Here is a 17,186-nt window from a genome sequence, read left to right as displayed (position 1 = left end):
TGTCCAGGGCAACGAAGACAAAAGGTGCAGGCAACGCCAGAAAACATGTTAACGGCTCAATAATTGGAGTGTACTTATTAGAATGTTGTGAAAGGAAGATGACGTGAAATAGCCCTTTTTCTAAGCTTCACTTGTTTTTTCATGTAAAATACAAATTCATTTGTCCAAAAGCTAATACAGGTTTCAATGTCCATCATCAACTCCAAGGGAGAACACACCCTCTTCCAAGTTCGTTTTTTTAAACCTAAAAATCAATTCACATATCACAAAATAGGCCAGCCGTTGCAATAGAAGTTGCGCATGCGCTGTTTCAAAAACAAAATACAGTCTAGTGCAGATAATGTCATTCTGTGCACTTACCTGGGGTCGAATAACTTTTACAATATTTTTGAGGGCAGTGTCGGGGGATGGAGGTGAGCAGTCAGGTGTTGGGCCTGTCGAGCTGTTTCTATGGTTACTAGTCCCTGGAGCAGTAATTGCTACCTCAGAGGTATTATCTGTGAATAAAAATAGAACTGCCATGAACCTAATCACTCAGTTTACCTTTTAAAACTTGAAATTACTTTCATGAACATGAATTGATTTTTCACCTTAAAACTGGTATCAATTACAAGATCATAATGAGGAATATACTCAGCAGTATATTTTAAGGATAATGTTTATTGAATGTGTTTTCTTTTAGAATGGTATCACCCCCTGTAGTATTATTCCAAGAAGGAAGGGTATTACTATTCAATTCATAATGATTATCCAGCAGGGCTGTTAAGGCTGCCACTATTTATTATATGAATGACTAAAACCTTACCTTAACTGAAAAGAACATGATTTTTTATATGACTGGGCTAAGTTGTCTCCATAACCTTTTAAATGGGTATTGATCTTTGTTAAAGTAGAAGGTTTATAGCTCCCTGATTCATCAAACCCAAATTCAAGCCTCCTCAAGGCACTTTTCCCAGAAATCCCTCAAGCTATAGAGAAGCAAGAATCCCAGTGAATTAACCTTGATGAAAAAATGACATTTGTGCAAAATGGTTTTATAACGTAGATATAAAATTATTACCCCCAGATAAACATATCCTCCTTTATGGTCAAAACTAAATGAACAAAATTTCAAAAATCCAAATGAATCTTCCCTTATGTTGACTATTTGGGTGCGGGGAGAAAATAGTGACTTGAAAATCAGCAACATGTGTAACATTTTGTTCTTAACTTTATAGCAAAATAAAATAACATCAAATATACAGTTTGGGGATGTTAAAAATACTTGGAAAAGGATGGTAAATGTTGTATAAGTAACTTCTGTTACCACAAAGAAAGTTATATTATTTTAACAACAATTTGGCAATCCTCTATGGCTTTTATGGAAACTTTTGGAAGCTCAAATCTGCAAAAAAATTTACTTCCCTATTATATTTTTAATTAGTTCCCAATAATTTTCTGTCCTAGACAGCCGAAGTGATGTAAGAGAGACAGACTGTGAATTTTTTATAGACCAGTAAGTTTCTCTGTTCCATGGCCATTATCTATAATTCCAAGTAAAAAGCAATAATTTATGAAGGTACCTCTTGCTCATTAAAAGCAAGGGGGTGAAAACTCTACCCATCACATAAAAATATAATTCAATCTCCTGGGGAACCCAGACATAGGCTTGTGAAATAAAAAAATATAAATGTGACACATGGAACTAAATAGATCATTCATAAAATAAGTCTTAAAAGCAGCCAGAGCTCATCCTTGACTTGGGTATAATGGATAAGGTGGGATTTGAATTAGCACCACAATAATAGTCAGGGGTATGGAAGACAGTAGTTTGTGGGTGGTCTTTGAATAGACTAGAACAGGAGGAGTAACTATGGAAACCAAGACACAATGTTAGTCAGCAGGCAGTGACAAAGACACTTGTGTCCAGTTTGTCCCTTCCTCCTCTTATTCATTCAACCATACATCTAAAAACATTTATTTGGGGGCAAGTATGTGTCAGGTATTATGTCATGTTCTAAGGATAAATTAAAATGACTCTCTAGCTGAGGGAATGGGGTAAGGAGGGATAAATAGGTAAAGCACAGAGGATTTTTAGGACAGTAAAACTATTTTGTATGATACTATCATGGTGGATACATATCATTCTCATTTGTCCCAAACCCATAGTAAACACAACACCAAGAGTGAGCTCTAATGTAAACTATGGACTTTGGGTGGTAATGATGTGTCAGTGCAGGTTCATCGATTGTAACAAACGTACCACTTGGGTGGGGAGATGTTTAGGAAAGGGAGGCTATGCCCATGTGGGGGCAAAGGGTATATAACTCTCTGTATTTCTACTCAATTTTGCTGTGAACCTAAAACTGCTCTAAAAATGAACTCCTGTTAAAATTTTTTTTTTAAATCTCTTCCCTGGAGAAGCATACAATCAAATGTGGCATCAAAGATGCCATTTATAATGCAATATAACTTGAGACTTGATAACAGATAAATGAAGCACCATGAAACAGCAGGAAGAGAACCGGGGCTGAAGAGGAAGATGGTTGTGAAAGGCTTCAGTTTTCAGGCAAAAAAGCTGGAATAGAACATAAAACATAAGGGCATGAAGATAGAAAGAGAGTGTAGAAGAAGCTGTTGTTTTATATTAGGAAGGAGTTGGGGATAACTTTAGATTAGTAGGAAGCATATTAGTATAAAAAGTTTATAATTAATTCTGTAAGCAATGTGAAATATTGAAGATATTTAAGCAGAAAGCGACATAGTAATAAAACAGCTACTGTGTATTGGGCTCCAATGAAATGGTGTTAGACTTTATTTTCCTTATCATTTATCTTTTATCCTCTCTTTTGTACTTTTCATTGCTGTCTCTCTGCTTTTGCATTCTGAGTAGTTTCTTATATTCATTTTCCAGTTTATTGGTTCTTTCTTCAGCTGTGTCTAGTCTGCTATCAAGCCATTTTCTTAATTTCAATTATACTTTTCAGTTCTAACATTTCTATTGGATTCTTTTTCAAATATACTGTCACCATTTGGCATTTTTCAGTTCCCTAACTTTTATTTATTGGAAACTGTCAAGTACGGTTGTTTTGTGTTTTAAATCTGAGTCTGATAATTCCAATATCTGAATTCTTCATGAATCTGCTCCATTATCTATGTCATCTTCAATTCTTTGTTACATATTATTGAACTTTTGCTTAGAATAAGATATACAACATTAACTATAATTCTGTCTTTTAGTAAATGTTACTTCAAAAAGCATCTGAACTTATATTCTAATACCAGATGCTGAAATCTGTGGAAAAATTGCCTGTTCAATGTTAACCAATTTATTAATATTTTACCTGTCTGAATTCCAGTTTTATTAACTTTAAAAATGGGAATGCTTAATAACTATTATGATAGGGTTTATGTGTGCAGATAAAACGAGAGACCACACATAAGAAATAACTAGCATGCTATCAGGCAGAGCATATACATTTAATAATTTGTGTTCCATTTTCCCTATCAAACCAAATATCAGAATTAAATAAAATGTGGAAGAGGAAAAAAAAAATCCAGAGGGAAAGGCAAGAAAATAATTAGTAATGCTTTGTACATAATATATCTAGAATAATGACTCTTGAGTAATTCGAGGCCAGTATCTTTTAGCTATTAAAACAAATTGGTGGAGACAGAATTTCATTCCAGGAATAAGGGACGATCCTGTGAGAAACGGTGCACAGCCAGGGACGGCCCTGTTAACTGTCGTTGCATCAAGACCAGAAAAACTGCTGGGCACTCCATGCAGGCTGTAAGAGAAAAGCTTACTGATGTTGTTTTAATAAGTGATTTAATACACAGGACAGGACACTGGGTAATCAAGTACCATATTATTTAGAAAAGACTGTAAGTGCCTCCATTTTCAGAATCTATGATCTGCTTACCCTGATAATTTGATTTTATACTACCTTGCATTGCTCATTATCTCTTCCAGACTAGGTTATATTTTTTCAGAGACTTGCATTTCCCTTATCCCCGCCGTAGCTCTTAGTTCAGTGCAATCCTTTAAAAATGCTAAGTGAAATAAAGTGAATAAAAGCAAAACCTGTGTGTCAATGAAAACCATCACAAGGCCCCTCATTACATGGAGAAAGGTGATACGGCTTTTATAATTCCATCGTCCTTTCAGAGAAAATCCAAATGAAAAGCATATTCTAGAATGTCCGTAAGAGTCTTAGGAAATTGATTTATTCCAAAAATAACCTTTATTATATAATTTATTAAAAATGCCATTTGTCCAGTGGACTTTGTCAAACGACAGCTTATGTCCAAGACAGTTTTACATGATCAACCTATATTTCACACCTGCAACTACAAAACATTGCCAATGAAAATGAATGAGGTGTGTGAAAACTGCTTAGAGAAAATTACTGAATATTTCAGATTGAAATAAGAAACTGATCGTCTAGTCAGATTCCCTTGCTATGCATTATGATTGTGTTTCTGCTATAATAATAAGCTTAGGGAAAAAACACTTCTAGTTTACTTGAGCTTTTAGAAGGAAAGTATCCTATGAATATAAAATAATTCATGTGCAATGTTGCAGTATAGAATTTTAACATCATTCTCTAGCATGTACTAAGCAGTTAAAGTGCACCAGGGACCATGTTAGTGGCTATGCAGCTGACAAATAGGACTGAGATTTACCTCTGGCTGAGGATTCAGGAAAGGTATCATGGAAGATGTGGTGATTAAGGAGGTATCTGACAGATTAGAAAAATGTAGACATGAGGAATTGGGTGGCAAGTGTATTCTGAGAGTTGGAAAAGGGTTGAGAAAATGGTAGAGGGATGGAAAAGAGTTAGGCACATTGGCGGAATAAGAAAGAGTTCAGTTTGAATAAAATATGATATTCATGGAAGTAATACTAAGAAATGGAGGGGCCATATACTATGAATTTGGGCTTTGGAATCATATAAACCTTAACTGGCGTATTTAATACTTTTCTCATAGTGTTGTTGTAAGGATACATGAAGTATGTGTGTATGTATATGCATGTTTAAATATTGCCTGGCACATAGTAAGTGCTCAATAAAAGTAGCTATTGCTACTTGTATTTATCATTCTTATGATAAATATAAGTAGAGAGGTGGCTTGAGGTATAAAGTCTTCAGGGCAACACTAAGTAATCATCAAGTAAGTATTTAACAGTTATTAGTCTAGCAATTAATGAAGTTCAATTTTTAATTGTGCTTCATTGGCCTCAAGTCAGGGATTGGCAAACTTTCTGCAAAGGGCCAGATAGTTAATGTTTTAAGCTTTGTAGACTATAAGGTCTCTTTCATGACTACTAACTCTGCTGTTGTAACACAAAAGCAGCCACAGACACTATGTCAGCAAATGGGTATGGCTGAGTTCCAAGAAAACTTTATTTTCAAAAACAAGCATAGAACAGGTAGCTTGTAGACTGCCGTCATAAGTACTTCCCATGGGACTGTTTCCCCTATTAATGGAGAAACCTTCAAGAATGTATTAGTAAATATTTACTTTTCCATACTCACTATATATGAACATTCTGCTCACTCTGCAATGAAAAACTAAGGTTTTCATTATGAAATAAGAAATGTTTCTATCATTTATGCTAAAAATCATATTACATAGAACACAAGGGTTATGCTTTGTACGTAAGTGTTCAATAGATGTTCATTGGATGGATAAATAAAAAATGAATAAGACTAATTGAATCTTTTTATTCTAAAGTAACTTTTTTCTTTTTCTTTTTTTTTTTCTTTTTAGTGATGGGACATGACCATCATTTCTGGGAGAGACAGTATAAAAATCCTAAGTAAAATAGTCCAAATATATTCTGTTTCAATATTTTCAGTGAGAAAGTATTCACTATGTACTAGTTGAGGAAGTTAAAATTTAACAATTGTTTTAGAGAATTATTCAATATTCCAAATAGTTGTTACATTTTCACTTGCTCCAGCAATTTTTTTCTTTAATAATTAGTAATTCTTTTAAATATACTGAAAACTGAAACACTTGGTCCTTCATTCCTGTCACCACCAACAGCTTCACATGCTCCATAGGCTTGGTCAAGCAGCTAGTCTACCAGGTAAAATGCGGGGTAGGCAGCCTCTAAGATGACTCTGATCAATCCCTCCCTCACCCAGGGTATTCAAGTGTTTGTTCTATTCTCACCCCTAGAGTGTGAGTTGAACTTGTTGATGAGCTTCTAACAAATAAATCCAGAAGTGATGAGATACCACTTGTAGGACTAAGTTAGAAACAGACTGCAGCTTCTGTCTTGAGTGTATCATCCGGTGTTCTCACTCTCTCAGATCTTTCATACCGAGGAAAGCAAGGAACCATGTTGTAAACAGCCTTTTGGAGAGGCCCACATGGTTCAGTGGTCCACCAGGAACCGAAACTGGTCAACAACCTTGGGAATTCACTTGGAAGTGGATCCTTGAAACCCAGTCAAGCCTTGAAATGACTGCAGTTCTGGCCAACAGCTTGATGGTAACCTCAGAAAGACCCTGAGCCAGACCCATCCGCCGCTGTTCCTCCTGGATTCCTGACCCACAACAACTAGGACATAATACGTATTTGTAGTTTTCAGCCACAAGTTTTGGGTTAATTTGCTATGCAGCAACAGATAATTAATATGTTAGGTGTTTGGCTAGCATTTATAACATGGCCAACATTTTAGATGTTTGAGCTGCAATGATAAATAGATTCTCTCAGCCTTATTTTTAAGTTGCTAACTACTTAATGGAAAATATAGAAGGGCAAACATAGTATTAAAAAACTGTGCTACATGCTACATATCAGGCATTGTGAGTGTACACTAACTAAATAAGAAGACCAGGGCAGGGAGTTAGGTTAAGGGTAAAAAAAGAAAGTTAAAAGACACGTTTAATCATAGCCTTGAGGAATGAGTGCCTCAAGAACTTAAGGAGGGAGAAGCACTCCAAACACTAAAGAATATGGAATGAGGCAGAAGCATGAAAGTGCAGTGTGCCTTTGGGCAACTATAAACGGCTTGGTCTGCCTGGAGCACAGGACGTGTGTGGCAACGTAATGGAGATGATGTTCGCAATAGAAAGCTTTAAGATGAAAAATGGAAAGGTGTACGAAACAAAAACAAAATCGGTGAAAGATTGAATTTTTCTATTTCAAAATAAGTCAGCAACAAGGCATTGCTAAAATTGCTTTTCTTGAGGTTACGGTCAAATGCCACTTTCACCTCTAAGAAGAACAGGTTACAAGGCTATCAATCACTCTAAAAATCTCTACATGGAAGAGGCCACATTTGTGGGCTAACAGGTGGTATGATTGGCCAGCCACATCAAACTGACATTCAGTGTTTGAACATCTCCAACCTGTAAAGACCTTTGGTCATACCTACACCAGAGAAGTTTTTCTGAAGAGCCAACTCCAGAGCCAAGAGAACAACGAAGAGCCCAAGGCTTCAACTCCGCAGTGTAAAGTCGCCCCAGAGATAGACCATGGTGGGACAGGAACCTCTATCCGCTTGTCCCCTCATTCTTACTCCTTCTCATTCCTCAGTCATGGCAGGGACAGGGTCTTTTAGCACAATTATAATAATTATATAATCGTTTTGTAATTTGTGAGCAAAATGGTCTTGTTTATCTTACTCATAGATTCTCTACTCTGAAGAAACTCAAGGATTTAGGAGGAATGGGGGCAGTCACTGAGAGTAGAATTTCACCGCCCTCCCGCCAGGATGGTGCCAAGAATGACAATTCCTTGGCCTTGAGTAGCAAGCTGGAATAGATTCCTGAGGCAATGCACAGAAAAGAAAATCGAAGCCAGAGGGATACTGGGGAACATGGGTCCCCTTCCAAGGCTGACTCTTATGGGCTGGATTGTAAGCAAATGAAGAATATAAAAAATTAACATATTTTACCTCACACTTGCAATTCATGGATTCTCTTGCTTTGCTAATATATTTGTGCTTCAATTCTCACCAAGATTTTTGTTCCCTAGGATCTGGTAGCTTTGGCCCCACTTGGGATCTCGACCTTCCCCTTTGACTTTGATAAATTCTTTTTCCCAGTTTTACTCTCAGTGGTCCATGGTATTCATCTCCTGTATCTTTCTGCTCCTTCTAAAATTGTGTTTATGCCAAGCTGACCAAGCCACACCTTAGCACTATCTCGCCAGACCAGAGCCCCTCCTAAGTAGGTACCAACTCCCCATTAAGGGAAATTAGAACATGAACTTGCTAAGACCCCAGATGAAAGTTATCATAGTAATGGAGGTGAAAATGACATTCATTCCTCCATACCACAGGCCTAAATTCCAGGATTCTTTCACTCTCATGTAAAAATGAGTCTAATATCATCAGACCCTGCAATAGTCTGTACTGACTCATATATATCATTTATTGAACTTGTATTTACTCTCTTAATATCCTCAAAGCCTTTTCACATGTTTCCCAGTCTTGCTTTCCACCCCAAGCCTGCCATCAGCTTGGAACCTTCAGTTTCCTTGTAGATGTTCAAGCAATCACCTAAGCCCAAGGGTGTTCTGATTTCTACTCATGTGATCTTTTGCCTTACCTCTATTCAGGTCCCCATGTCCAAGGCTAACCCATGTATTAATACTTTCTTATGAATATCAACTGCTTCATATGGGCATCTTAATCTCTAAAGACCTATTCCATGGACACAATAGCCAATCATTTTAACTCTATTTCCGCTACACCTATTGTTCAACCCCAGTGAGACTGCTAATCCTCTAATCCCATCTATTTTCATTCAATCTATCATCCCTTTCAATGTCACTTGTTTACTTATTCGGCTGAGACACAATGGTCCATCATGTAATAACTCTTTTGCCAATAACTACATCCATTCCCCTCATTTTACCACAGGCTCTGAGCAAAACCATAATCCTATTTGCAGGTGACACCAAAATGTACCACCCAGATTCCCCTTCATATCTGAAAAGGGAGTGTTGGAAGAAGTTGTTGGAAGTGTTTCTGGCAGACAGTCTTCACCTGTCAGCCTCTTTGGGAATTGTCTCAGCTGAAGAGAACTCCCTATCCAAGGGTAATGTCCCCTTCCAGGAGCAGCCTCCTTCCAACATCTGCTTAATAGAGCACAATAAAGGCCCTACTAGTCACTGACTTGGGATGACTTTGAAGGACTATCCCAGTTTTAGAGTTTCCTTGGGAGTCTGTGGAGGCCTGTGATGAGACTCCACTGCAAGCTAACTTCTCCTTCCATCTAATCCTACTTTCATTGCTTCCAAAAGCACTCTTAACTGATCTCCTCTACGCCAATCTCCACCTCAAAGTCTGCCTCCTGGTGAATCTATCCTGCACTGGACTCAGTCTGATTGTTCGCAGCGATCCCCCTTCTGCAATTTTTTTCAACAAGGAGGTACTAATCACTGTGAGAGAAAACCATTTAACTGCCATATATTAATGTTATCAAATGATTTGATATGATCTTAGAAATCATTTCATGCGGTTAAAAAAAACAACACTCCAATAGAAAAATAGAAATGTAGGCCAAAAACCACCAACAGGCACTTCACAAAAGAAAATTACAAGTAAATGTCTAAACCATTTTCTCAACCTTTGCTCAAAACATTTTACAGGAATGTATAGGTGGCACACAATCTGGTTTTGTGTTGCTTTAATTAACGTGGAAAAAAAATATTCACATGATTAAACGTTTGAACAAAATAATGTGGCATACTATAAGTGAGCCTGATTCCATCCTAAGGTACCACACCAAACTACCATTTTGTTGTAAGTTCTTGCAGGAATTCATATGAAAAGATTAGAAAATCATATGCATTTGTGTATGTATGTGTATCATACATATATCATCTTCTTACACAAATGGAAGCATATGCATTTATGATTACAGTTTGCATCGGTCTTATCCAAGCTTCATTCTATGTCCCTACCTTAGTTTCCCTTTTTCTTTACCTTGCCTTCAAATTTTTGTTAGGAAGTTGGGTTTTATGTTTCCTCATTAATTAAGTAATTGAGCTGCAATTAATATAAAACTTCCCTCTAACTCAGTGGTTCTCAACCTGTGGGTCGCGACCCCTTTGGGGGTCAAACGACCCTTTCACAGGGGTCGCCTAAGACCATCGGAAAACAAAAAGATATTTACATTACGATTCATAACAGTAGCAAAATTACAGTTATAGAGTAGCAACGAAAATAATTTTATGGTTGGGGGTCACCACAACATGAGGAACTGTATGAAGGGGTCGCGGCATTAGGAAGGTTGAGAACCGCTGCTTTAACTAGATTAAGCAATGAGGACACTGATTATTCCCCTTAACAGGAGCCTAGAATCAGGGCAGCTCCAGGTGCTGAACGTCCGAGCTCTGATGCCTCTTCTCTGTGGCTCTCGGCTCTGCTCTCTTCCCTGTGATGCTTCATCCCCACGCTGGAACCAAGATGGCTGCATCAGCTCCCAGCATCGGATCACATATGATAATATCAAAATGAAGAGAAGGGCCATCTGGTATTTTGGCACAAAATGTGTCTACAAATTAGTGTTACTCTTATTATTAACTGAACATATATTTCCTTTGATATGCTTTCATGCACTTCAAGTTATGTGGATATTCATGATGACAGACTTCATGTATTATAAGAGACGTGTTGCATGGAATTGTAGTCTATTTAGATATTCTTTGGAAAAAGTTAGATTGCCTTTCATATGCTTTCATAAGTCAGATTGAAATGTCCCCAGGTTTCCAGAAAATAAATGTGTTATTTAATCCTAACTCATGACTCTTTCTGTTTTATACTCACAGCAGGAGTAATACTTAACTGGGAGCAAAGATTTCCCTTTTTTCCTATTCTAGAAATAATTCTATGTTCATACGGCCGTCCTCATTTCTTCCTTATTGAAGAGTCTCTCTATCTAGATGATAGTATCAAGAACAGAGAGAAATTTTCTTCGGTCCCATTGCCTACTTACTTTCAAATACCATTAATCGCAACACTGTTAAGCTCCTTTAAAGGCTGCTTTCCTATATATATTCCTTTCTCTAAACTTTATAGATTCAATAAATTGTTAATATGTCCCTGTAAAATCAGTGATGGCTTTGCAACACATGATACAAAATTTTGGTTGAAACTTAAGGGCGTTTTTTGTTAACAAAATACTGCTTAAAAGCTAGCTACAAAGCCATATGTATTTATAGGTGCCAAAGTATCTAATGATTAAAACTTTAGAAGCCCAGAAGTCTTGCTTTTTTAAAAGAAAAAATTAGGTGTCACAAAAGGTCTCAGAGCTTCTAATGAATGTGTTATAAATTGTATGAACATCTTAAGAGACTTCTTTCACAAGCAACCAGAAGTCCTTTTGTAATTGCTTAGGCTCAACACCAATATACTTAAAACTCCAAGGCGTAATAGGATTCTCTATAATCTGAGAAATCCCTGCTTTCCCTCAAAAAAAAAAAGAGAAAAACCAAACACCATCATTCTAGTAAAAGTAGAGACAACTTACATAAAAGAATAGGCTAGCATGAAGTCCTGCTTTCACTGTTGCCACAATCCATTACTAAAGTGATCAGTGGTCCCTATAATAAAATGCCCTTAGAATTGATGGTGCAAAATTTTTTACATGAATGAGAGTGCTATATGACAAATGTTAATGTCATTAATTCAACTAATTGCACAAACCTAACCATCACAATAAATTATAATCTGACCTTAATAAAAAATATGTCATGAGCTGAGGCAAATTTATCTTTATCCCTGAAATATCAGGAGCTTATTCTTAAAGAAGTTTCTCCCTTCTTTCTTTATAAACCTATTCAAGAATGCATAAGGTGATATTTCCTGTTACTTTGCTAAAATAGGTATCTGATTACTGCAGTCCTGGTCTTATACTCCACGGGCTCCCCAATACCCTCAGCATGGGAGACAGGCCTCATCAGAACTTATACTCAACTACCTGTCACCTCCCTCATCTTGTCCAACTGCCCCTTACTCATCTTCCACAACAGTCACAAAATACTGGTACTCAGAACACATCTACTTTTCCTGACGTGTAGGTCCTTTTATCCTTCATATGACTATTCACTAAATATCCTACCAGGCTCAACTGAAATGCTCACTTCTCACTGAGGTTTTCTCTGGCTCTGTCAGTCAGTATCTCTGATACTTCCTTCCTGCATCATTTCCTCGCATGGCTAAGATTAAGCTCCTCACATTATAATTATTCATGTATAAATCTCCCCATAAAGATTGTGAAGTCCATGAACACTAGAACCTCTTCTCACTCTTCTTTATACTCACAGACCTAATTTCTAGATGTTAAATTCATAACACATGATAATATCAATTGATTGGATGCTTCAAAATAATAAAGGAGTAAATAGGCTTAGTCCCATATTTTGAGTGAAAAGGATTTCAAAATGCACTTTAGGATTTCTTAAAAAGGCATCCAGATACTAATAAATCACTGAATGAGAGTAACATGGCCATCATTACAACCTCCTCGACAACCAACTTTCCTGTAACATTAAAGAAAGTTTCTGCATTGATTAGAATTACAATAAGACATAAATTTGACTTGAACAATGTAAAATTGTGCATGAAAATAAAATACTAGAAGGCAGCACACCAAATATTAATAATACTCATGTCTGGCTGGTAAGATTATGCATTATAGTTTTCCTACTTCTCAAATATTCTTCAATGAGAACATATTACTTTTATGTATTTATATCTGTTTCATACACTGAATATTTTTTAAAATAGCATTACAGATGCATTTAAAATCTCACTCTTACTCTATCGGAAACCTATCCCCCTGCTTCTATCTCAAGAGTTAATCTCCATTCCAAAGTTGATATGTATTCTCTATCAGTACCTTTATAATTTTATTATTTATATACATACTTATTATCTATCTATTCATGATATATTAGACATTGTTTTACATTTATATAAATATCATATTGTGTGCATAATTCTGAATCTTACTTTTTTCACTTAATATTGTTTTCAAGATACAGCCAAGCCGGTATTTGTAAACCTGGTATTTTCATTTTAATTTGTGCATAGTGTTCCATTTTACCAAAACTTACTCTTCGATTCTCTTACTTATGGACATTTCACTTTTTCCCAATTGTGTATTCTTACAAACAATGTTGCAATGACTATTCTTCAGAGTCTTCGAGTTTTCTTATAAAGAACTGACCTAGAATTGCTGGAAAGGGGAGTATGTGCATTTCAAACTTTTAAAAAATATTGAATTGCCTTCCAATGTGGAGTCTCAATTTACAATCCAATCAGTTGTGTACAAGTTCCTGTTTTTCTATATATTTACAATACTTGATATTGGCAGAACTTTTGTTTCATTCTGGTGGATAGATATAAACTGGTATTTCACAGTGGTCTTAATTTAAATTTCTCTCTTACTGGTGTTAACTATGTTTATTGACTGTTCAAAATTCATCTTCATTTAACTGCCTTTGCCAATTGTTTCAATGTTTCTGGGGGTTTTTTTCCTTTGTTTTTTGCTTTGTCTTTTTCTTATTTTGTAGAACTAATCCCTTTTCAGTGTTATACATTACCAACATCTCTCCCGTTTGTGGCTCTTTAAATGTATTTTGTGGCATTTTATTCTAAGCATGAATTTTATTTTTAATTTTAATGTATTGTATTTTTGCCATGTGTAATGCACATTTTTTTGCCCAAATTTGGGAAAAATAAGGATGCTTATTACACATGGATAGTACTAATTCCGTACTCTATAAATGTTTTAATTCTTTTATCTTTTATTTATGCTTATGAGTTAAAAGTGTACTCTAGAAATCAATAATGATACCTGTATGTAAAATAATACCCAGGAATACCGATAATTGGTTTTGTTGAACTTATGACGAACTTGCAATGACAAAGAGTTCTTGGCCTTCTAGGATGCATAAATATCGTAAATATGTTAATGGTACATAAAATTTCTTGTACCTTGTATCCATTCTTGTGTTTTGTAATTATTTGTTACATAAACTTTCTTGTACCTAACATATTAAAAAATAAATGCTAAAATTCCTTTGTAACACAAAAAACAAATACCTAAATGTAAATGAATAAAAATTTGAATTAAGAAATTAAAACAAAAGATTTTTTCCCCTGAAAGTTTGGGCCCAAAACATGGGTGTGCATTATACATGGCAAAAGATGGTAGTCAGTTTTACCAATCTTTTCCTTAATGGTCTTATACTTTCTGTCTTGATTAAGAAATACTTCCCTTTACTAAGATGGTCACGAAAATGATCTCCCTTAATTTGTTAAATTGAGGAAATATATTGAAAGATTTTTCTGATGGCTGAAATATCCTTCAAATTGTGAGGTAAATCCTACTTAGTCATGAGGTATTTTTAATAAATTGTTGAATTCAATATGGTAATGTTTTGTTTAGAAATTTGTTTCTATTTTATTTATTTTCATACCAGAGGTTAATGCATATGTATTTCTTACACTCACCCTTTCCAGTTTTGTATCTAAGTCAGACAAGTACAAAGTTGGTAGTTTACCTCTTTGTGCATTCTATTAAAAATTTGTACAGCCTTGAGATTATCTGTTCATCAAGGTTTGGTAAAACTATCCTATCAAACCATCTTGACCATCTATTTTTGGTACCTCTTCTGTTAATGTCTATCAGGGTATTGAGTTGTGATTAGTAATTTATATTTTTTCACAAAACTGTACATTTGATCTACGTCTTCAAAATTTTTGGAAGAAAATCATTCATAGTATCATCTTATGTTTTCTTAAAACCTCTCCCGAGTGTTTGGTTATATCTTCTTTATTTTTTTCTCATAAACAACTATTTTTACCTTCTTTCTTTTCTCTTGGTCCATCTTGCTAGGAGTATATTTCTATTATTAGCCTTTTCAAATACTGATTAACTTCCATTATGATTTTGTCTTGATTCTTGAGTTACTTTGAAATGTATTCCCTTTTAGCTTCCAAACTTACGGGTGAGGGCTCTGGCAAGATGGTAGCCTAGGTGTGCTTCCTTAAATCACTACAACACATCTAGCTAGCCCAAGCCCTGAAGCTCCTGGAGCCAACTGGCAAAACTGTGTCTTGAAGGAAGAACAACAAGGCAATTATAGGGCTGTTTCCCCTCTAGGAGAGGTGAGAGTCCTAGAACTAGTGTAGGAATGCCCACAGGCAAGGTGCAGAATGCCATAATCCCAGAGAAAATTTGTCCAGCAGAGAACGTGGTACCCCAAGGGAAGTGCTGGCATTGGCCTGCCTACACTGTATACATGGACACATGCACCATCACCATGACCCCCAAGGAACAAAGGACTTGTTGACCAGGTGTTCTAAGCTGACTTCACCTACAATGCTGGGAACATTTACAAACTGGCTTTCTCCTAATGTCCTGACAGGTAATCAATCTGCTTATTGCTATTCTGCTGACCCTAATAGTCGGAGAATTCTAAATGTTCCACTATTCTAGAGGCTGCCATTCTTTAAGGCACTGAAGCCCTAAGGAATAGACCAACTAATCAATAAACAAACAAACACAAACAAACATGAAACAAGCAAATACCGAAGAGGGCCCAGTAACCAGAGGAAAAAAAGAACAAAAAGAAAATCGAAACTGAATCTCTAACAAAATAGAGCTGCTAGTAGAGACATAAGAATTTTTAACACAAATAATATATATTCAACGTATAAAAACTACTTTGTGAAAAATAAAAGCAACCAGTCTAAAAAATTCAAATGACTTGAAGATAAGGATGGTTTATTGGTGAAAACTGAATTCCTGCCTTTAGAATACAAAATGGAATAAATATCTCAAGCTACAAGCAAAAAACAAAACAAAACAAAAGATGGAATTTATGAAGGCAGAGATCCAGTAGACTTATTATGCAAATAATAGGAATTCCAGAAAAAGAAAAAGAAAAAGAAACAGATGGAGACATCGTAATAATAAAAAGTGCAGTTAAAAATTCCCTTAGTTAATAAAATCTTTAGTCTGCATGTTAAGTTCCAGGCAAGATTAATGAAAAAGACTTACATATATACATATACTGGAAAAAAAATCTCTGTGTGCCAAGGATAAAATGGTTATCATATAAGCTTCCAGAGGAAAATAACACATTGTTTACAATAGACAAAGACACTGGCATTAAACTTTTCATCTGAAACACTGAAAACTAGAAGATCATTTACTATCATCTAAGGAAAATACTTAAGAAAGAACTCTGGACAGAACAGGAACTTCAAGATAGATGATGTATAAAAGGAAAAAATAGTGATGAATAAAAAATATATATTTAACTATAACTATCTAACTGTAACTATATCCATCTATCTATCTATCTATCTGATAGACTCTCTAATAATGGTTAAATAATTAAAATAAGGATTCTAAAGAAATAATCTTGAAATATATATATGAGAAATGCTGTAATAAATATTCTATTAAAATTCCAAAAGTTGGGTGTTTGGAAAAGAGAAAGAAGAAATAGAATCATTCTACATCTACTTCTGAGAAGAGTTAAAAGTAGGGAATTAAAATTACTGTAGAAGTTCCACGTCACAGGGAAATGTGAGAGGCTGCTAGGTGTCTCCCAACATCTGCTCTTCCCTTATGTATTCTACAATAACTGAGCCCTCGGTTTTTAGCTAGACTCAAGTCTACCCCTGATCCCTAGCTTCCTCTGAAGCCAGTGTGGATCATGTGACTAAGTTCTGGCTAAACAAAAAGGATGTGTGCAACTTTGAGATTATGCCCTTAGGATCAAGGTGTGTCTCTCCTTTCCCTTAATTCCGATGCCCTCCAGCTGGAATGTGACGCAATGAAGGTAAGACATGAGTGAGAATAACCAACCGAGGCTGCCGAAGGAGCAATGAGGAAGCCTGGGTCCTGGAGCCTCTGGAGCCCCTAAGCCAGCCCTGGACTGCTTATGCCTAGAATGTTACATGAGAGATAAACAATATTCTCTCTTGTTTAAGCCATATTTATTTTGGATAGCTGTTTATCAAAAGGAATATCTCTTATGGCAGTGAAACCGATATCCTAATTAACGCATGGGGCAAGCGACCTCTATGTGGGGGGAGTAGACTGTCTCAGGGTAAACATTTGGTATATTGTTTTCATCTGATTCTAGAGAAATATATATTTGATTATGAGATTGTGATAGGGGAGGGAATTATCATTGTTATAATAAAGAACAGT

At 35.8% G+C, this 17,186-nt stretch overlaps 1 protein-coding gene across 8 annotated transcripts in view; it reads right to left on the bottom strand.

The window, feature by feature from the left end:
• Positions 1 to 17,186, bottom strand: part of ANKS1B (ankyrin repeat and sterile alpha motif domain containing 1B) — a 985,090-nt gene that overhangs the window by 639,976 nt on the left and 327,928 nt on the right. For all 8 annotated transcript variants that reach the window (XM_019641719.1, XM_019641710.1, XM_019641706.1 and 5 more), the window contains one exon: positions 361 to 497. In XM_019641719.1, the coding sequence (XP_019497264.1) occupies positions 361 to 497 (137 nt within the window). The remainder of the gene's footprint in view (positions 1 to 360; positions 498 to 17,186) is intronic.

This window comes from Hipposideros armiger, unplaced genomic scaffold (assembly GCF_001890085.2).
Source record: "Hipposideros armiger isolate ML-2016 unplaced genomic scaffold, ASM189008v1 scaffold_63, whole genome shotgun sequence".
Classification (NCBI taxonomy): domain Eukaryota; kingdom Metazoa; phylum Chordata; class Mammalia; order Chiroptera; family Hipposideridae; genus Hipposideros; species Hipposideros armiger.
The sequence above is the reverse complement of the archived record's forward strand: the minus strand, read 5'-3'. Positions and strand labels throughout refer to the sequence as shown.